Genomic DNA, 21,764 nt, shown 5'->3' with positions numbered 1-21,764 from the left:
AAGAGTGTGCAGCAAGATGTTGTGATTTAATTATAGTGAGTCAAACCTCAAACAGCTTTACCATTGAATATTCACAATGGATGTGAGTGTGCACAGCCTGCTGTGCTGCACACAAATGTGTTTACTGTAGGGGAATGTGAACCATTTCTAGGTGTTACCCCAACACCATGAACTCATACATCTGAATCCAAACAGCCACAGCAGTGCTATGTACACACTGATGCATCAGTATTACATAATAATAATCTTGTAATATGATAATGAAGTGAGGCGTTAACACTCAGATGGGCTGTTTCTCTGTATTATGGGTATTAACAGCAGAGTTTAAATAATGATTCCTCATCTTAAGTAAGTTTGTCTTATATGTTATCACTCGGGTCCTTGTACCTGATGTTCAAAACTACAGAAATAAGACCGAAGTGTTAAAACTATCCTTTAATTCACTGACCCTAAGTTCAAAACACCAGGTGGACTATAAGCAAGATTGTCCTCGTGCTGCCTCACCAGAGTACATTTTTAAAAGTAAATGTGAAGGAGAAAGTGTTCCTACTGTTTCATGCATTTACTGTATATTAATGTGCACCACGGGATGGGCCAGATACATGGAAAGGTGCACAAATGACAAGGCAGAGGAGAGGGGTATGGAGAAAAGGAGAACAATGTCTCAGTGTCCTTGTGGTTAATTGTGTCGCTTCTGAGCAGCTCTCCTTCACTTTGAGACAACGCCAGAAACTGGCTCTGCTCTCTGAATAACAAAGCTTTTGGCTCCAAAAAGCTCTCATCTAAGAGTTAGAGGCTGCAGTAGGTGGAGTGAATACAGTGCATTTGATTGGACCCCTGAGGCTCCGAAGCCTTGTGGCTTTCAGTGTAGCACCACCAGACACCAGGCTTGTCAAAGTCACAACTAATGTCATAATTTTGCCTCAAATTTCTCATTCTCTGACTCATTTCACAATAGTGTTTTCAGGGCCTCTAGGTTCAAACACACCAGCACTTTTTTGTTGCTTCATTACTCTTCTCCATCCTTTACCTCTCACCCCATTATTTCATATTATTTAATGAAGTGGCCATCAATCTCTGTTGCCTCATTTAGCTTTTTCATTTACATTTTGGCTATCGGCAGCTCAGAAATTTACCAAACATCCTTCTTTGATTAAAACGGTCCAAATATTCTCTGGGAAACCATTAATTTAATGATAAAATCTTGTTTAACAAAGTTTGATATAAAAAAAATTAAATAAATGGTTGAAAAATTATGACGGTGAATGAAAATATAATTACAAGTTGCCTATTTATTATTCTGGAGAGGTGGCACCTTATTTTTCATTTGTGATTTCCCATGAGAATCTATTTGTCTACTCAAGTTGTCATGTGTAGTTTATTTTTTATCAAAGGTAGCAGTGCGGCTTTATGAGCTGCAGTGCCTGTCAGTCAGGTGGCTTGGTCTAAAGTGAAATTTCTCAACAAATAAAAGACTGTCATGAAATGTTTATTAAGATTTATGAATCACAAAGGATTTCCTGGCATTTCACTCAGCTCCTACCAGACTTTTACAAGATACTTAAAAGTTCATACTGGCACTTAAATATCCTCTATAGTGTTTTTAGCCAAATGAACACAAGACTACCTAATAACTACCATGATCAAAGGGCAAAACCATTCTACTCTATCCGTGATCTATTTCTGTGGGTATTCTATGGCCAACCTAAAGAACATAAGCTGAAAGGCTAAATAGCCTATGTGGTGGGATATTGTTTAACCTGTTAATGTAACTGTAGTCCATAAATGTCTGACATTGCTGCACTGGTGAGTGCCCCTGCTGTCAAGTTTCGGTAATCCTCCTAAAGCCCCCTTTTCCCTAAAGCTTGATCCTAGACTACATCACTGAATTACTAGCCCCATACCAACCCACAATGCACTCTGAGGTCCCATAATTACTTTCTCAGAGCATCAGTGCTGTTGACACCATTTTATTCCCATGTCAGTCTTGTTTTCACTGCACATTTAAGTACCAGAGGGAACCAACAGGTATTTTATTGGTAACTGACTGATACCACAAACAGGCCTGCATTATAAAGTTTTACTGTGAGTTGTATTACCTTTGGTGAGCTCCCGACTTTTCATCACAACTTTTATCCATTTTTCAATTTACAGCAGTACAGCCTTGCAGAGTTGCTAGCACAGCCGCAGACTCTTAGCCCTGTTTTGATTAAAAGTTCTTCACATGCTGTGACCTTTTATAATGTCAAGAAGACTGATAGGCAGGTCTACAGCAGCAACAAGCAGGTAAATGCTTCAGCACAACATCTGCTGCAATTTCATGTGAGAATCTATTTACAGATATTCAGTTAGTCATGTCGATTTAATGCAAATTCTTTGATTCACAGTGACCTTTTAAAAATCTCCTAGACTGTCAGTCACTTCAGGATCTGCAATAAAGCTGCACAATTTATTTCTGTGTGGTGAAATAACTGCTGCCACACAATGTTTCATATCAACCTGACTTAATTTGTTTTTAAAAACAGCCCTTTAAGTTTTTATTACTGTGTTAGAATGAACAAGTGAATGCATGACACATGAAGCCAGACATAGAGGAAAGAGAGTTTTAACTTGTCAGACTCTGCCAGTCATCTCTTTGTCTCCAATAACAATTTTTTTAGATTGTGGAAAAGCTGTCAGGACTTTCTCTCTGTCTTCCCCACTATGTTATTCCCCAGACCAGTTATCACCATGATTGCTGTTTCATTTTTCATCTTCAAAGACCTCAAATTTCCAGTGTGGAAAGCAGCTGCAGACATATTTCTTGATGTGTTTGATTCTAGTATTTCCTTGTGAATAAAACAGATATGAAAATCAGAAGACAGTCGGCCATGTGGCAGCTGTACAGGTACAACATGAGCAGGATTAAATGGTTTTGTTGGACTGCTAATCCTGAGGGGGGCATGGAGCTCAAATGCATAAAGTTACATGGATCTGGTTAAAAACAAGAATTATACTAATAGATACTAATAGAGCTGCAATAGTTGTATGCAAACACATACAGTTGGTAATGGCAAACTTGTTAGCTAACAGTGGCCTATGACAGAAATGGAGGACTATTAGCTTGTATGCAGAGTCATGTTTCTTGCAAACTGATGCGATGAAATGCAGTACCCACTGTCTTTGCTGTTTGTCACCGCCACCAACTTCTGAGAGAAATATCTGCCTTATTAGCTTCTAAATGCTCCATTGTGTTCACCAGCTAGGTGCCAATTTTGTCTGACTGCTGTTTGGTGATGGGCAGGTAGAGTGCAGTGGGCTTTTAGTGCAGATACATCAGGCAGCTAAAAACAAGGGAGGAGAGAGGCACTGGGTGGCAATTCTCTGTGGATTTATCAAAGGGGATTTAATTGAACTAGGGTATGATATATTAATTATTAGATACAACTCGCTGATAAAACCTGACCGTTTACAACAGACACCGATTTTTAACGGGCCTTGTGATTTTTCCCTTTTATAAACAAAATCTTTAAGATATTCTGTGCACAGCCGATCCAGTAAAGGAAAAGAGTTGATGTGTAATTTGTGGTGATTTGTCAAATTAAGTTTGTATGATGGTTCATCTGGTTATGAGGCCACAGATTGTCATAACACATAAGAAGTCATTCAAAAACTCATTACTGATTTATGATGCTGACTGTGGGTTCCTGTTCCCAGGAATTCCTCCCTAATTTATGAGGATAAGAAGACAGCAGAATGAAGCATGAAGGAGACTTAAAAACTACTCCAGGGGGACTGAGGAAAGAAAAAAAAATAGAATGAATATTTATAAGGAGGCATGTTGGACAGCATAAGAAAAATGACTAAGTCTGTCATTGCCTTTGAAGCAGGTCATTGTATCTTAGCTTTGTTATTAGAGAAACGACAAACAAAAAGAAAAGATCTGTCTGTCTCAGTGCCTGTCCATTTATCTCCTTGTCTCCACCCTCCTCTGGCTGTTGTTTTTTCTCTTCAAACTACCAGCAACCCAATCAAGATATTGGTGACTGAGTGGTGGCTGTGATGTGTCCCTGGCCAGATGGAATCAAACCTAATTCCTCTCTAAACCCTCTGTACACCACATCAACATTATATTGTGTGTATGTGTGTGTCCTTGTGTATTTGTATATGTATGAACTTTGCTTCAAACCCCGCTGTCACTGCAAACCACCCCAACTCTGTAGACGGGGAGGTCACACAGTCATCAGGCAGGATCAGGGTGAAAACAGCTGAGGTCGCATGTAAAGCTGCTCAGTACCAGACAGCCGATCTGGGGTACCAGTCAGGTCACATGACCCCATAACCCTCCCTTTAGCTTTAAAGGACACAGAGAAAAAAGTGTTTTGAAATCAGATTCTGAAAGCCAGATAAAAGCTGATTAACATTCAGCTCTTTCTATGTGGGGCATGTGGAAAAAACAACCTTATATGTATTGAGAGATTTTCATCACAAGGATATTACCAGGGCACCATGTTTTTAAGCATGGCATTGGCCTTTAAGTTATTATGCTTTAAATTTGAATCCTGAGAATACTGTTCATTTGTGTTGGCGCTTCCCTTTTGTGAGGCTTATTTGGAATAATCTTTGATTTTGTATCATTAGTCATACTGATGAAAATTTGTACACGACATACTAGAAGATAAAACAAAATGTTTAAAACCTTTATATGAAATGTAACCTCATGCAGCAAAATGGATCATTTTTTGTAAATCACCGTTTCATTTGCTAACACCTGCAATTATCATGGTAACAAGTGCAGTTTAATACTACAAGTCCCATAATTCAGTGGGCAGTGGGCACTTGAATGAATGATTAGTCACCGCTACCCTCAGTGGCAAATAGCGCATCACCTGTGTCCACTTCACAATAGAAGCCAACATGTTTCATGAGTTGAAGGCTTTTAATGTGAAGCAGCTACAGTAAATAATGTTTGTCACCTTAATATAGTTTGTATGTACCTGTAAGAGAGTAAACTGAGGCTAATATCAATACATTAAAATCAAAAACCATAATGTTTAATTGTCTGCATTACTTCTTATAAATTTCACGTGTAAGCACTGAGATGATGAATTCTGCTACCTCTGTAATTACAGAGAGTTAATTACCTAATGTAATCAGCCCCAGCCTCTCTGACAAACACATTGGCTTCCTCCACACTTTGTTTAGCCAGTTAGATGTGTTGATGAACGGCCAGCAGTAGCCGCAGTAGGCTAGCATTAGCAGGAGCTGAAAACAGGTCTGATATAGCTGAATGGAGGGAGACTCTGCTCCAAATAATTAAAACTCTTATAAAGAGGTAAAATATAAAGACTTTAAAAACAAATTGAAATGTCATTCATAATTATATAGTAACAAAAAGGTTTTATTTCTTGAAAAACCTTGAAGTATATTACAAAGTAATACTAAGACCTCATATCAGAAAGACCACAAAATACTATATTATTAGAAAAAGACATACGCATGCACAGTATACTGCATAAAGTGCCCTGTCTAGACTTTCCATTAAGTGAACTGTGCTGGCCATCATCAACACCCCCCTATACTCATCTGTTTAATTACAGATTTCATTATTTCTCTTGGCCTCTGTTGCATTCATGCATCACTTGCCAAGAAGACAAATTCTAACATTTACAGCTGGAGACAAATTTCAAGGATTTAGCATCAAATTGACCTTTACAACTCCCACACTGTCCCATGTAATAACAAATAGACACAACTGCATTTCCATAATGGTTTATGTAAAAAAAAAAAAAAGAGCTCAATGCCTTTTATGCACAATTTAAACCTGCTTATGCAGGGGCTGAATTAACAATTTCTGTCCTGTGAGGGAGCAGCATCCAAAAAATCTGCATCAGCTGTCAGCAAGTGAATCCAAAAGCAACAAGCAACAGCAATCTTTGTGCCTGAATATCCCGAGGCATGTAAAAATTCACTGATAGTCAACAAAACAGCAAACCTTCTTCTCTGACCCCTTTTCCTTTCAAATGTCAGCGACAATAACTCGTTGATATATCGCGGGAGCCTGTTCTCAATCCAGGATATCAGGATATTCTCTTTCTTTCCTTTCAGGTTATCAGTTAAACCAAATCACACATACTGGAGCATCAGTAGCTAACACTGTGTGTGTGTGTGTGTGTGTGTGTGTGTGTGTGTGTGTGTGTGTGTGTGTGTGTGTGTGTGTGTGTGTGTGTGTGTGTGTGTGTGTGTGTGTGTGTGTGTGTGTGTCTGTGTGGTAGCAGCATGTAGCAATGTTGTGGAGTCTAGTGGGACTGATTTAATCACTGTAAAATGACAACTCCACGAATGCGATGTCACAAACCGGTGGCTGCGAACAGAAAAGGCTCGTCACACAAACACACACATGCTCACATGCCTGCACTGCACATACACACGTCCTCAAATGCACACAAGATCCATTGTGAATGGAAGTTCAAGCATGCCTTCCTGTGAATTCTGTATGTGAGTGAGTGCAGTGAGTGACAGGTCCAGTTAACAGGTATATGAAATAGAAAGCGACTGTGCGTCCCTCTGCAGAATACACAATGAGAGTTCAGGCTGTTTGTATGTTCGTGTCTGCAGCAGTGCAAGGTGACATCCGTTTTTGGGGATTATTTTTAGCTTTCTGTGAACCCTTCACAATAAAACCACTTGACTGCTTCATTCCAAAATTACAGTAGGTCTTCACCAGATGAAGAACATGACCCCTGCTCTTGTAAAATGGCATAAATTGTCCTGGCTTATAAAGACCAACAACTCAGGGACTTGGTTGACACAGTGACAAAAAAAAGCCTTTTGTACTCATGGGTTTGCTGTATTTTAATGATTTACTTCCTTAATGTGACATATTTTATGTATGTGCTGTTTCTCTAGGATCAGACCAAAACCACAGATATCAAAACAATTTTTCAAAATGAGGAAAATCTATGAATTATTGCATTGATTGGATTATTATTATTAATCGATTGGAAACTAGTTTATTTTTCTGTTGATCCATGAATTTAACTTACTTAACTTATAATTTCAGCTTTGTTTTATTGGCTGTTAAGCCTCCTTGTGTAGGATGAGGTCACCATTAAAGTTGTGCTTTCCAGGACGTATCTATTTTCCAGGACGTTACGGTCCTTGAACACAACGTGTTAGAGAGCAGTTTGAATGTGGGCTGGGTTTTTCAAAAGCAATCCATTTTCTTCAGCATCAATATTAACTAGGCAGTTTCTGCTTAGATGAACTAACTATCCTATGAGACTTCAGTCTGAATCCCTTTCAGGCCGAGCATATTAGATCAAATAACGCTGCATGATGGCAATACTTCTAATTCTCCATACGATGACGATTCATTTTGTCTTTTCATCCTGGAGTGCTACTATAAATAATTAAGGCCATAGGTCAAGGTAGATATACGGATACTTATTAACTGCTAAATTATCATAGTGTCACCTTTGCCTTCAAATGAGCTGTCACATAATAGAAGCGTAATGAAGCTTTCATATGTGCAAGGGATCCCAATGAGCTTGCCTATTGTGTAATTCCCATAATTTTCATAATATGCAATCAGTGGAGCTCCCTGTCCTGACCCCATAGGAACGCTGATATGCTCCACGTTGCACTGCCACCACTGCAACTGGATTAACGTGCAGCGATGCACTTAGTGTGGGATGCTGGAATGATAAATGACTGTCTGTCTGGCACCAAATCTCTCCTAATCTCAGCTGGAAAACAAAGGGCATGACTGAGAGACAGCTGAGATGAATGAATGTGTAAATGAGTGACTGAACGGGTGTGTGGGTGTGCGTGGGTGTGTGTGGGTGTACATATGTGTATTGGGGAGGGGGTTATCGAGCATAAAAGGGTTTGAGGATGGAGTGGATCAGACAAAAAAAAAAACAGCAGAAGAGTTAGAAAATCAGACAGATGCACATAGAAGCAGGAAAACTCTCTCTCACACATACAAACCGTGGAGCTGACTGGGCTCTCACCTTGTCAGGTGCTTGGCTCTGGAGGCTGCCAACATCCAGCGGAGTGATGAGGGGCACATTCTGAAAACCGTCCTCCACGCTCACAGGTTTGACCCCTTTGTCTTGAAGATTACTTCCCAGTTTCACCATCTTTCACCGAGCTTATATATCCCCTTATTTCCGTGCAGTCTGCTCCTGAGGAGAGGTGGTAAAGAGAAGGACGGTTTTATCTCACAGCCTCTCAGGTCAGTGAAACCTGGCAGACATGGACTATTTGATGGAGAAAATTCTAGTGTAACAGTGAATTCATTGTGGATGAGATGTGTATTGCAGCCGTGGAGTGCACAACATGAACTAGTTTTATCAAATTCAATTCAAATCAAACTCGGAGAATTTAAATACAGTGACTGATTAGAGGAACGAACCCCTCAGAAGACACGTTTTATTTTGCAGGAGGCTATAAACATACCCACAGATAACCGGAAACCAAACAGACAAAATATTTCCCCTAATAACATCTTTCTCAACCATAAATAAAACTGATTTTAACCAAAGCGGTTACTCACAGCGGCTCGTCTTTGTCCGTCCGTCTGCTGCGGCAGCGCTGGTGTCTGGGCAGAGGCGCAGGGAAGCGCAGATGAGGAGCAGGTGAGGCTGCAGGCTGCGGTGCTTGATGCTGCGGGAAAGCAACACTGCACCGCCGGAGACAAACTGGATGTCTGGCGGCAGGTTTTCTACCAGCAGGCAGCCCAACCCCCTAATCCAAACACAGCCTGTACTCCTCCGTGTGCTGCTGCACCCAGACGCTGGAGCTGCCACTAGGGGGATTTCTCTGCTTTCTGGAGAATCGTGTGTTTGGCCAAACTGGAAGCCGAATTAATGTTGCTTTGCATGACCCCTCGTAAACTTCTTCACCTAGGCCGAAGGTTTGAAATGGGTTAGGAAACGTTATTAGCGTTTTTAATGGGTGGAAAAATAATAGGAATTTGTACATTTCTGCTGCTTTGTGAAAGCTGCAGGTCTGTATCTATAAACTATTCACAGTTTAATCTGAGCGTGTGAATTTCAAGTGTGACAACTTTAAGGTGTCAGCTCAGATTTAACAAAACGAGGCCAGTTAAATAAAATGATTAACAACAAATCATCTGCGTTCCCCCAACGTCGCATCCCGGTGGCTCAGTAAATGTAGAAAATTCATAGGGTAACAAATGACGCAGGCCGTAATTCCCACAGTACGCGAAAGCAGCATAAAACACAAGGCACTCAGACTAGTTATTTTGGTCCGACAGCGCCATCCCACGGTTCAATTAGTGACACACAGGCAGGTTTGTGAGCAGCTGGTTGTTTAATGATGTCAGTGTGTAAAAGCACTAAAGGGTTTGGCTGTGCAGGAGATTTTCCTCAGATAAGTTGTTCCTTTGAAGTAATTTGGTGTTTAGTCGAATCTGATCATCGACCACAGCAAATAAGACAATGGCAAGTAAAAATTATAATAATGGCAACATTATAAAAATCATATGTTTATTAAAAGGTGCAAAGTTTAACCTGAAAAAAGTATTGTAGCATGTCTTCTAAGATACCCTCTCTTACATCTGACTAAATCTCTCTCAGTGACATGTTTCATATAAATATAGAACTATAAAATAGATTTCCCCTGCTCTTCTTGTCTCTCGTGACCCTGTTTCTAAATATCTTGCTTGAGGATCTGTGACACAGGATTCCTCACATTCTCCTCCGTCGTCCTGTGACCTGCCTGGTGGATAATCAGATAAAGGTGCTTGGTGTAGCATTCATTTATCACAATCAGAGTAACTGTGATAATTCTGATTGTGTTTCAGTCAGACAATGGGGGACCCATGTCTTACATCAGCACAACCATCATATTTTCCCTTCAGTCTTCACCCAGTGAGTCTTCAGAGACATGTGATGGCCTCAGAAAAGCCTTGCCCGTCCTGGCCTGGGATGATGAGTTCTGGTCAGAGCCGCTGATGGTGTTCTTAATGAAAACAGGTTCACCTCTTCACCTCATGCTTGGATCTAGTATGTGAACGTAGGGAACTCAACCTTTGACGGAATAAGCACAAAGAAAAGAGCATGTGTTGTTTGTCAGCCTTAAATACATGCCGTTAATGTCCCTGTGTCAGCTGAGGAGACAGACAGATGATTAACACTGGTAGTGCCATGTGTTTTGGCTGTGTATGACAGCCCTGGACCCTACTGTTTTGAGTGGCTGAAGAAAGAATTGGTCCAGATCCGTGGCACATTGTACTGTGTCTAGTACGAGTAATGCAGACATTTAATGAAACAGAAAGATTCTTGCTTACTTTCCTGTTTGGTTCTTAGAGAACTGTCTGTTAGTGGAAAAATTACTGATTTCTATCTGGATTTTTCAGCTATTTCATTATTCACATGCTCTGGTTGTTTTGATTTACCTAATTTAATTTCCTGACAATCTGTCAAGCTCCTCTTGTTCATGTGAAAAATTATGTTTGTGTCTTGCTGATTTTTCACCTCTAGCTTCTTATTTCTGACAGAAAATGACACTTTCTGTACAGATTGCACTGCTGTTAAATGAAATATCGGTTTTTGTCGAGGTCACACTCAGCAGTGTGAGATGCAGCCAGCTGGTGGTGTTACTGAGCCGTCAGCTGCTTTTCTGTTTTTCATGGAATTTGGGAAAACAACACATGACCCAGTCACCACTCTTCTGTTGGTAGCTAACATGTCGGGTATTTATGGATCCACAAAGTGAATGATGTGAGTGAATGTGTGATTTGGACAGAAGCCTTGAGCTGAGGGTTTATCATGAGTAGGTGTGTAGAAATTCTTCACTTGGAAGGAGAGTAAGTGCTTTACTTTACTGAGTGGGCTACACCCACTCCGGTGGAAAGATTACAGAAGATTTACAGGATTTTCTCTGGCAAATACTCAGCTCTATTTCATACTGTAGAATGAGTCCAGGGATAGTTTATAAAGTTTCTGTATTTGAATTACTAATTCAACAGTGGGGATTTAGTGTTAGAAAGAAGAATCAATATTTTTGCTGACCTCCAGTGGTTTATCTTCTACACCAACTGACTACACCTGGTCAGTGATGCTTGCAGTGAAGACTTGAGGGTTTTCTTTTTAGTAGTGCTGAAAATGTTATAAAGCTTTGCAACTTTGTGAAAAAGCATGTACAGTGACATCTAGTGGCTTGTCAGACTTAAAGACCTGTGACAACATTATCTCTCAGATATTAGTAGTTTAAGTTTCATAAGTCCAGGGGTAAGTTGGTCGTAATGTGATGTGATTGGAGAACAATCATGAGATTTGAAATGACCGAACAAATAATGTTGACACTTGGTTAAAATGGCATTTTCTTAATATCCTATCACTCATCTAGTGTCCCAGGTTACTGATCCAGGAAAACCATCCTTTAACAGTTTTAAATGTGTAGGACTGAAATTAAATAAGCACACTGAACACGTCTTCATCACAGTTAAGATTTATTTCATTCAACATTTCACATTACAAATATTTAAAAATTATGCATACTGTTATAAATAGTTGGCTGCAAACAATTAAATAACATTAGATTTTTCTTTTTTGTTTCACTAGCACTTCTACAGACCAACTCCTAGAAATATGGACATATCTGTATTACATAACTTAATTAGAAAGGAAAATACAAAAATAGGAACTTATAAAGTGAAATGACAATAAAAATTAAGGTGATATCTTAAGTAAAAAATGCTATTAATAAATACAACAACCTTCCCATACACAGTTAAAAACTATTGAAATCTTGCCATTAAGTAACATCATTAACAGACAAATATTTAAATATTTATTTTCCTTCAGAAAATGTGAACCATATATTGTGGAGCACAATATAGCAATTAGTAAAAACTAGACACTTTAACATATTAAAAGCTTCACCTCAAAAATATAACAAAAATCTGATCAAAATTATAAAAATCAATTATACATTCCAATTAAAAATATAACAAACAGCTAAATACATTGTTGACCTAATAATTACAATGCAATCAATCACAGTAGCTTAAAATAAACAAAATAAGCAAATGAGCACAAAACCTTTAATGTTTTAAAAATAACTTCAATTATTTATATTAGTACAAATAGTTTGATTTCTTTTCTTTTTTACAAACACCAGCATGAAAAGGATTACAATAACAGTAGAAAATGACTGTGAAAAACATATTAACATCTTCTTTAATTAAATGTCTGCAATTAAAAATGGCATTAAAGAATTACATTGCAAAGAGTCTTTATCTGGAAAAAGGTTCAAAAGAAGTATTGCACATAACAACTTGAAGTTAACTTGCAACATTTACCACATTCAAGTCTTTTAAGCTCCCCTTCCTCCAGATAGGTTTATATAAGATCACCTCAACAGACAGCGGGGATGAGTTCTCAAGTCTTTTTAAACAGTGTTTTATAAGGATGCTCAAAGTCCTGCACTGCCAAATCGATTTAAAGTTAGTTTCTGTCTTGTTTCTCGTCTTATCTCTCTGTCATGTGCATCCTGCAGAGGTCTGCAAATGGGAAAGCGAGGAGATCATGGGGGAGGAAAGAGGGGGATGGGGTGAGGTGAGGTGAGAGTAGGTTTGGGGGGTGTCCTTAACTAAATAGTTGAGAAACATTTGGTGCACACCACAACAATTAATTTTAATAGCTAATTCATGTACTTGTCATTTTCTCTTTTTTTTGTCATGCATGCTAAGGATTACAATAGGTGCTAGTTGGCAAGTTCAAGAATATATATATATACTTTTTTTCAAATATTAAAATATCTAAACACCAAACATCCATTCTTTTGATAAGAGATTCAGCATTAAGCATGAACCAAATTTTGCATTCTCCTTATAATAAGTTCTACTTCATCTGTGGAGAGGAAACCAGGACAGAAGTGACCATTTCCAACTAGTATACTGTAGCCATGTTATGACATTAACATCAATTTTAAATTATAACTTGGTTTTTTTTCTTCTCTTTAGTTTTCTCGCCATGCTGTTATTGACCAGATTTCCTGGAAACATCTAGTGTAGGAAAAGCTAAGACCAAGAGAGCAATACACTTTGGTCTCTCTTCTGCAGATCTGAAGTCGCATCAACACAAATGCGCACTTAGTTGTAAAGATTCCTCAGCACTGAAATGTATAAAAAGCATAATTGAAAATAATATATATTGAAATCACTCAACTTTTTTTCTTAAAATGAACATTTCCATATATGCAGATCTCTCAGTAACAAAAGTACAAAAGCTACCTTTCACAATGTGAAAAATTGAGGTATTGCAAAAAGGAGTTTCCCCATTTGTGAAAAATGTGCCTAAAATGACTGTTGGAAAAAGAAAAATATTTAGAAAAGTAGTGCATAATAAATGTTTTTATGTGCATGACAAAATAATTTAGCTAGAAAACACTGTACCAAAAATCAGCAGGCCATGTATAAAATAATCTTTTTTTCATCTCATTTAACAGCAAATTCTTCACAAAGTTTTTAGCTTCTAAAATGCTCACCCACCACACCCACAAAACTAATGTCCAGGGTGCAAAACTGGTGCAATGACACCACGCCGATATGAGGATTCTCACTAGTGTGTATAATCAAGTTTCTGTACTAACTCCCTGACATATTTAAATGCTCGGCTAGTAGGATGCCACTGAGTGACCTAAAACGCCAAACGAATGTGAGGATTAGTCTTACTCTCGCTGTGTGAATGTACACTTTAAGTCTAATTTTTTTTTTTTCCAAACACGCAGACCTATTTGAGATAAAATGAACTACAGTGTGCAATTCCATTTTGAGTTATGGAAAGCATGAGGCCTTGTGTGTATCTGCCAGCCCTGTTGTTTTTTCCACGGGTCCTCTAATGGATTTTGCACTGTCAAATTGATATATTTATATAAATATATCAGGGTCAAGGCCAATCTTTGGTTTGCTGGAGTCCATCCGGGCTTGACAGTTAAGCAAAACTGGGTAGAACTGACAGATTTTTTTAAATATATGAAAAATGTCCTTGAAGAAATGAGAAAGAAAACGACAATTAAAAACCTAGACAAGAAATGAGCTACAGTATGACCCACTACTGCACTGCCATCTTTGGTTCCCAGAAGTCACTGGGGACAACCGGCTGGACCTGCAAGCTGCGTGTGGGTCACGTGTGTGTAGTAGTAGAGCACACTGCAGAGACTATCTTCATTTATGCTTCAAAAACACTGGATGCTGAGTTGGATTAGCTTGGCAGGAGAAAGGATAGAGGGGTTCACCGAAAGGGCAGATCCCTCCATGACTTAAATGTGTGCTGATGATTTGGAAATCGGATAAAATTTTAATTGCTTCTTTCATTAAATGTAGCTCACTCTTGGATGCAAAGTAGAACTTTTTCATTAAAGACTTGGGAGAATTGCACAAATGCATTAAAAACAAACAAACAAACAAAGACAGGCATTTCCTGTAGGGTGGTATCCCTGTGACAACTGTAATAACAGTGACCACTTGACCAGCCTTCTCTTGAGGAGTTACCTTAACCTCAGTCCTGAAAGATCTGGATCTAAGCCCAGCCATGTGCAGACACAGCAGGTTTTTGATCCATGAGGGAGGCCCTACCCTCTGTTAGTTGCTAATTGCTAGCTTAGCAGCAGAGGCCACGGGCAGACGTGAGAAGGGGGAGTGGGGTTGGATTTATCTCTTAACCAGTAAGCCTGTCTGTGTCTCCTGCCTACCTACGCCGTACATTCCTCAATACAATGTATACTGTAGGATGCTCTGCCCTGTCCCTAGCACAACCCTGGGTTTGATTACAAAAATAAGGAGGTGATGAAGCAAGTGAGTACAAAACTGTGCCAGTCACATCACACTCTGCGCGTTGTGTCACTTCCCTCTGATTAGAGTTCTAAGAAAAGGAGAACACCAGCAGGTGATGATGTTTTCTTTCTTGCTTTCTTTTTTTCTTTTAACTGTATTCGGCACATTAGCAGCTGAGTTTGAGGTATTAGTTTTTGCATGTCAAAATGGAGATCAGAACCCAAATATTCGTTGCTAAATTTTTGTTGTCATTTTCAAGTAATATCAAAATCAATATGTATGGTCTTGGAAATCATAAAGAGAGGTTCAAACATCTTGATCTGGGAGGGATAAGAATCCATTTTGTTCTTTTCTTCAAAGTTGATTAAGCTTCAGCTTTGGTTAACTACAAAGGGTCTCATATGCTGTATCTGCACTCTTTTAATTGGAAATAAGTGCACTCTTCTTTAGCAACACCTTTTTCAATTCACATTTGCTCTGGAGCCTTTTGCATCAATAGAAAATGTAATCGCACCTCTCAGGAAAAAAATAGCCAATGAGAAACGGTTTCAACAGCATTCGCTCTGGAGACTCAACACAAAATAAATAGCGAGTGCTCTGCTACAAAAGAAATCAAATGTCAAATGTATTTTTTGTGGCCTTGTATATCAAAACTAAAATCAAATACGATGTTTAGAAAAATATGCCAATTAAATAGCAGAGTACCATATCACACCTTAAACTGTCCTATGCATGTATTTTTCAGAAATAATAAAAATATTTCAAAAGTGAAACACATAAAATAATGTTACATCTTTTTCCTTGCTGGATATATTTGGATATAATTCCAGTTTTTTTTATCTTCAAAATATATATATATATTTATATATTAACTTAAAAAATGAGAAAAAAGGTTTGGTGAAATTAGAGCAAAAAGGAACCAGCAACAGAAAAGTGCATTTATTTGTACAATGATTTGCGACTCCTGCTCTACCTGCCCTCCTGCTTCCTTCCCTGTTGCCTCTCCCTTTCGGTTGTCCGCTCAGTTCCAGCGGAAGGAGATGTGACGGGGTCGGTCGCCTCCCTCCTTCACCAGGGGTTTATGAAACTCTCGTCCGGCACGTGAGTGGATGGCCGCCCAGCAGTACTCGCAGTAGTACTGCAGACAGGTGACGTTGGCGCAGAAGAACGGCGCAAACTTCCCACCACAACGAGTTCCCTGGCACTCATCGCACAGCTGGTCATCCAGCACGTATGGCTTCACTTCCACCTGCAAACCAACGTGGGAGTAATTTGATCAGGACCATTATCTCCTTTACGATTCCCATTACTGTATACACCAGGTCTTTTATAATTCCATGTCTTATTAGATCTTTTTCAGCCTATTTGTAAGAAATGAAGCAGATGGCTGCCTGGGAGGCAGAAAATCTAGCTGAAATCTATAGAAAAACTGTTGGCATTGTTCTATAAAAATTCAATTTCTTGAGGGACCCTATGCCACGGTATATCTGAAGACATTTTATAAAAAGGTTTAACCTCAAAATAGTTGGCTAAATGATGAAATTTGGACTTCAGACTCCCTTTCCAGACCATTCTGAATGTTGAAACATATCTTACTTGTTTCTTCAACTGTTCAACTGCTATTAGCAGTGAATGTCACTAAGGCCTCCATTCTACAGAATTTGCACACCAATTATGCAAATGATAAAGCAGCACACTATGGTATTATTCCAGTATTTTATATTATGATTTACCTCTACAGATGGCTCTGTTGAATTTCTGTTCGAGTTACCTTGTTCACTCACATCTATTGCAAAAATGTGAATAATATTTGCGTCAGTTACAGGCTGTTGTAAGCCCTGCAACACACCTACAGACATTAGTTTAATTGCTTCACTGCTGACAGCGGTGGTTAAATCAGTGACTGCCTTAACTCACACATGTATTTCGTGCAGCTGACCAGTGTGTGAGTTAAACTGGTGAGCTTCAGGAGTAGCAGAGTGCACAGGCAGTTTCACTGAAGATATTCTGACATGTCACAGTAAAAAAAGCATGAGGTAAATTATAAAATGAATTATGGCTGAATTCCATTTATCTGTTTCACCTTCATGGCTTACTGCAACACTTAAGCTGAACAAAGCCATGCTTAATGTTCTTAGTCACACCTTTGCTTTTCCTACTATGACAATCAAAAATGACTGCTGGGGAAAAAGCAGGTTGTTGCAGAACAGCAGTAGATATCTTTAGCTCTGTTCTCAATAACCATCCTCCACCTACGTGAAACTCCTTTAACTGAATCTTTTGTTATTCTGTGCCACTAACAACCCTGTCTGTTCCTGTTGGTTTACTTCTTACTGTAATGGCTAACAGGGCAAAACTATCAATATTTAAGCTATCCTGTACTGTAAAAACAATGGTTAAATAAAAACAAATTACACTGACCATTGTTTCTTATACTGTTCAGTGATCTCACTGTGTGGTTTCTATTGTTTTGGCAGAAATTAAATTTGAATTTGTAAAAAAACTCTTCTTGCAGCTTGGGATAAAGATTATAACCTGCTACAATTTGAGTCATTGAAATGTGCAATGCGGTGCCCTACTACACATTCTGTAGGAACAAGCACACAAATTCTGTATGCACTGCTGCACTTTTCACCCCTAAACAAAACATTTTGCGCAACTCTAACATGGGGAAAAGGTGAGGAGAGTTTGAAAGAAACAGAACAGGAAGTGAGGTGTGGGGTGATGAGAAGGAAAGAAGACTGAAAAAACACTGAGCTGTCTTTTCTTTCCACTCACCCGTTTATCGATTTCTCCATGCTGCAGCTGTACAAAGCGAGCACTGATAGCAGCAATGTAGCTCTGCTGATTAGAGAAGGCGACCCGCCCTGCTCCCTTAGGGTATTTCAGCTCAGGGTCTGTGTCGATGCCAGCGTAGCAAACTCCACCATACAGGCGGTCCATGATCATGGCCAGCTCCACTGCACAGTGGGAGAAATACATATAGAAATAACTGAGCAAAATATTCCCAAGTTATAAACACAGAGGTAAATAGACATGAACAAAGTAACAAATTGTGTATCATATCACATATATGACCCTGATCACCACACCTACAGTACAGAAGGCTAAAGTACTGATACCAGTGGTGCTGAACACACTTTAAACATGATACTGTTTTTCCTGATAAAAAGGAAAGTAATATTCTACACAGCACAGCGTAGCACAGAAAGGACTTCCTGATATGACCAGTGTAGGTCAGTGCTTCTTTTAGCTCTACCCTCTAGCAAGGCTGACATTTATTGTGAAGACAAGCCGATCACATTGCAGCATCTTACAAAAAGGACGATAGTGCTTACACATTTCAAACCAGAAAAAAATGAAGCATAAGAAGTGAGAGACAGCTTCTCAGTGTTGCTTACTTTAAATGTAAATGTTGTTACTATAAACACTCATTTGTTAATTCATCTGGAAAAAAAAACTAATGGATACCTGCACGGAGTGGACGAGGGACACCTCCTACAAAGATAGTTTTTCTTGGGTCCAGAGGCTGCGACCCATCCATCACAAAATCGCTGTCATTCAGGTTCCATGGGCGGATCTGGACCTGTCATACACAAAACCATCAGGTTTCAGCTCTAGAAATAAACTGCACTAAGCATGACTTTGCACAAGCTTCTGGTAAAGTCAAGTAAAAGTCATAACCACAAGTTTCACTGGGTTCAGCGGAGACAGCAAGAGATGTGAGCATATAGGGGTGTGTGTTTGTGTTTCCACTGACTGGCTTGTCTTTGATGGTAGGGCTAGATACGCAGAGGTACAGCTTGCCGTCCTCCTCGATGCAGGCGTCGATCAAAGCCTGCACAGAGCTCTCGTCCTGGAAGAGCAGGAAGGCGTAACCTACACAAAATACAGCAGTGTTATGCTGATGGGGACACAAAGTACTGACAACCATGTTGGAATTTAGCATGCTGATTAATGCGACTGTCTCATCACAATATTTTGCATTCAACACGAGAGAATAAGCTTTCACAAGCAGACAAACAGCCCAGACATGGTTAACAAATGTTTTAGATAATAAGCTAAAGACAAAAAGAGCATACAGACAGATGCAGACAGTGACTGTAGCACACTGATATGACAAATCTGCCTTTTTCCCCACACAAAAAGATATTCTGTCAGCAAAGAAACCAAAGAAATGTTTGACAGTATGAAGAAGCTCGGATAACAATTTCACATACCTTTGGGGGGGAAATAGGATTTGCTCTCAGCTTTGTGAGGCCAGTCCACAAACAGGTGTCCAAAACGCCGGAAACTGGCTGTTATCTCATCTGAAATAATGCAGATAGAATGTATACTCATTAGAGGTTTGTAGGTTTTTGAATGAAACCACCAGAGTAAGTCCTGAAATGCACTCAGTGTACAGTGAGAAGTTTTCTATGTTTCAGGTGAAATTTCCTGAGTGTTTTACAGTCTATCTCTTCCTTCAAGTTCCATCATCTACGTTTAAATCGGTTACTGAAAATGATCCTTAAAATTACTCCAAAATGAAATTTACCTTCATCTATATCTGGGGGCAGTCCTCCGACAAAGACCTTGCGTGAGTAGCGTTCGACACGCTCTCCGTTCTGGTGTGGGAAGCAATGTGGGGACCCCAGGCCCGCAAGACCCTGATCACCACGCTCATCATCAGGGAAACCATCCTCCATAGGGAACAGAGAGGAGTGACCTGAGAGAGAGAAAAATGAGTAGAGAGAAGGTTGAGGTTTATTTCATGGGTAGAGAAGTAGGAGCAAAGATGCAGGTGGGGTCAGTGTTGTCATGGTAACAACACTAGCGCAGTAATGGCTGTACGTTAGGATTTTTATTTTAAAACACTTATTGGCATCCAGCTGGTGCAGGGAGGAGGAGGAACAGGGAAAACATCACTTTTAGACATCTCTTAATGTGACATTGTTCAGGCATGTTTAAATGTATCAAAATATATATATATATATATATAGATTATAAAGAAACTTAACTGGTTGTGTGTTGATCAACAAGGTAAAATATACTAATCATATCCCAAGGAACTGGACTGAATGAAAATCAAAACTACAATATGTCATGTTAGGCGTTAAAATGGATTCGATATCTTGACTTTTAATTAGTTACCATGACTAACATGCAGCCAATATGTGCTGTCTAGGACTGAAGATGCAAGTTCTCTCCACACAGTAGTCCTCTCAAAGAGAGTCCGAATAGTTTCACAGTGCACTGGGCATGTGAGTGTTGTAGAGGTTAAGCCCTCCTGGCCTATGCATGCTCCCATACAACCTGCCCTGAGCTGCTTTGTAAAGATTTATACAAGGGTGTTAGCCTCAGCTTACACTATCTGCTGTGTGTGACTGTGTATGTCCGGCCATGTGCCTGGATATGTGTTCATGCTTATGTTGCATTATGTGTAAATCACATACTACGCTTTATGTGATTATTTCACAATCTTGTTAAGAGCGTGAAAATGAAAAAATGCAAGCAGAGTCGAGTATGAGAGCAACGGACACTAAAGGATGAAAGATCATAGACAATCATGCAGACCAAAATTTCACTTCACTGTACAGATCATTCAAAACAAACCAACGCCCCATAACCAACATAATCATAACAGCACAGCTCAACAAGACAAGACCAGTCAGAACCTGTAAGAACCTACAGTTGAATAAATGCTGCAAAAGTGACATTATATCCATGTTTTAAATGTTACCTCGTCTCCTGCTATAATTCCTGGCTGCATGTGGAATAAAGACAAATCAAAGGAGAGGATGATTATAAAAGATGCATAAAACAGCATACCAATTGCCAGGTGGTTCATGACAATTGAGAGATGTTCCATTGTCTGCCTGTTAATGCTCCATTTTATTAATCAGCTTTGAATCATAATCAGCATGTGGAACTGCTACCTTATCTGTTTATTGACACTAGACTATAAACTGAGAGTAGTTTCTTTTTTTCTTTTTTTTTTTTAACTGAAATATGGTCCAGTATGTCAGTTAACTGCTTACAGTCTGATAATGTCAACACAATAATTTGACCTCAGTGTATTGCCAAAAAGATAGGAATGTTGGTCACGTTACAGGGTGGGTACTTTTCACATGGCAGTTTACAGAGCACTTACAAAATCACTGCAGACTGCTTCATTAGTAAAGAGCTAAATAATACAATCCAAAGACAATGGACAGATCAATACAACAAAAACCTCTGTGAGAGGAAGAACAATAAAAACAAAAGTAAACACAGACACTGGTTAAGAACGTCAGACAAGGCGACAGGGAGACTAAATTAATAAAATAAAAAAATATAAAAAATGTTTTCAGAAGATATTCTAATAACTAATGTGCTACCATTGCCAACATCAGTTCCCCAAGCAGGATTTCTGAACCATGGTAACCTTGACAGAAATAGCACAGTAACCTTAACTCTACCCAGAAAATAAATACCAGTCATAAGGCTCCAAACTTAACTCCTGACATACAGCAAACAGGCTTCTCAAGCTGAGAACAAATAACAGAATAAGTGATGTGTGGCAGCACCTCCTCTGGAAATAAGCAGTAGTACAGCAACCTTTCTGCACAGCTTTATGCTGATAATAACTGAGCCTTTAGTCAACCACACCACCTTGGGTAAAATGTTTGTGAGCAGCAATAGTCAATGCAGTCCATTTTCTTGTATGCAGAAAACCAATTCCCGAGTATAAACGTGTATAGCCCATGTCAAAAGGTCCATCAGTGTACAATGTGCAACACTGTGATGTGTGTGCACAGGGCAACACTCTTTGTATTCACTCTTAAATACACTCACTGGGAAATAATGTTTTGTTCCACAGAGCTGAAGTCAAAGAAATTAAAATATGGACACGGGAGAGACTGAAGCATTGGACCATCTAACTGTAAGAACATGAAGAGGATGAAGAAATGGCCAGAACACACAAGCAATAATCCTTGGCTCCCTTAGTGGACTT

At 39.2% G+C, this 21,764-nt stretch overlaps 2 protein-coding genes across 5 annotated transcripts in view; both read right to left on the bottom strand.

Annotated features, from left to right (window-relative positions):
* nsg2 (neuronal vesicle trafficking associated 2) overlaps window positions 1-8,825 on the bottom strand; it is a 28,273-nt gene extending 19,448 nt beyond the window's left edge. The window contains exons 1-2 of one of the 2 annotated variants that reach the window (XM_026328607.1): window positions 8,540-8,825; window positions 7,995-8,168 (exon numbers count right to left, since the gene is read on the bottom strand). In XM_026328607.1, coding sequence (XP_026184392.1) covers window positions 7,995-8,123 — 129 coding nt within the window. In that variant the 5' untranslated portion in view covers window positions 8,124-8,168; window positions 8,540-8,825. The remainder of the gene's footprint in view (window positions 1-7,994; window positions 8,169-8,539) is intronic. The other variant, XM_026328608.1, reaches the window with a different exon arrangement.
* Window positions 8,826-11,444: 2,619 nt separating this feature from the next.
* The window catches only part of cpeb4b (cytoplasmic polyadenylation element binding protein 4b), a 28,070-nt gene continuing 17,750 nt past the window's right edge, over window positions 11,445-21,764 (bottom strand). For 2 of the 3 annotated variants that reach the window (XM_026329266.1, XM_026329268.1), the window contains 6 exons: window positions 19,326-19,496; window positions 19,009-19,098; window positions 18,549-18,667; window positions 18,260-18,374; window positions 17,567-17,748; window positions 11,445-16,037 (listed from right to left, as the gene is read on the bottom strand). In XM_026329266.1, the coding sequence (XP_026185051.1) occupies window positions 15,810-16,037; window positions 17,567-17,748; window positions 18,260-18,374; window positions 18,549-18,667; window positions 19,009-19,098; window positions 19,326-19,496 (905 nt within the window). In that variant the 3' untranslated portion in view covers window positions 11,445-15,809. The remainder of the gene's footprint in view (window positions 16,038-17,566; window positions 17,749-18,259; window positions 18,375-18,548; window positions 18,668-19,008; window positions 19,099-19,325; window positions 19,497-21,764) is intronic. The other variant, XM_026329267.1, reaches the window with a different exon arrangement.

This window comes from Mastacembelus armatus, chromosome 14 (assembly GCF_900324485.2).
Source record: "Mastacembelus armatus chromosome 14, fMasArm1.2, whole genome shotgun sequence".
Lineage (NCBI taxonomy): Eukaryota > Metazoa > Chordata > Actinopteri > Synbranchiformes > Mastacembelidae > Mastacembelus > Mastacembelus armatus.
This window is presented reverse-complemented; position numbering and strand designations above follow the sequence as displayed.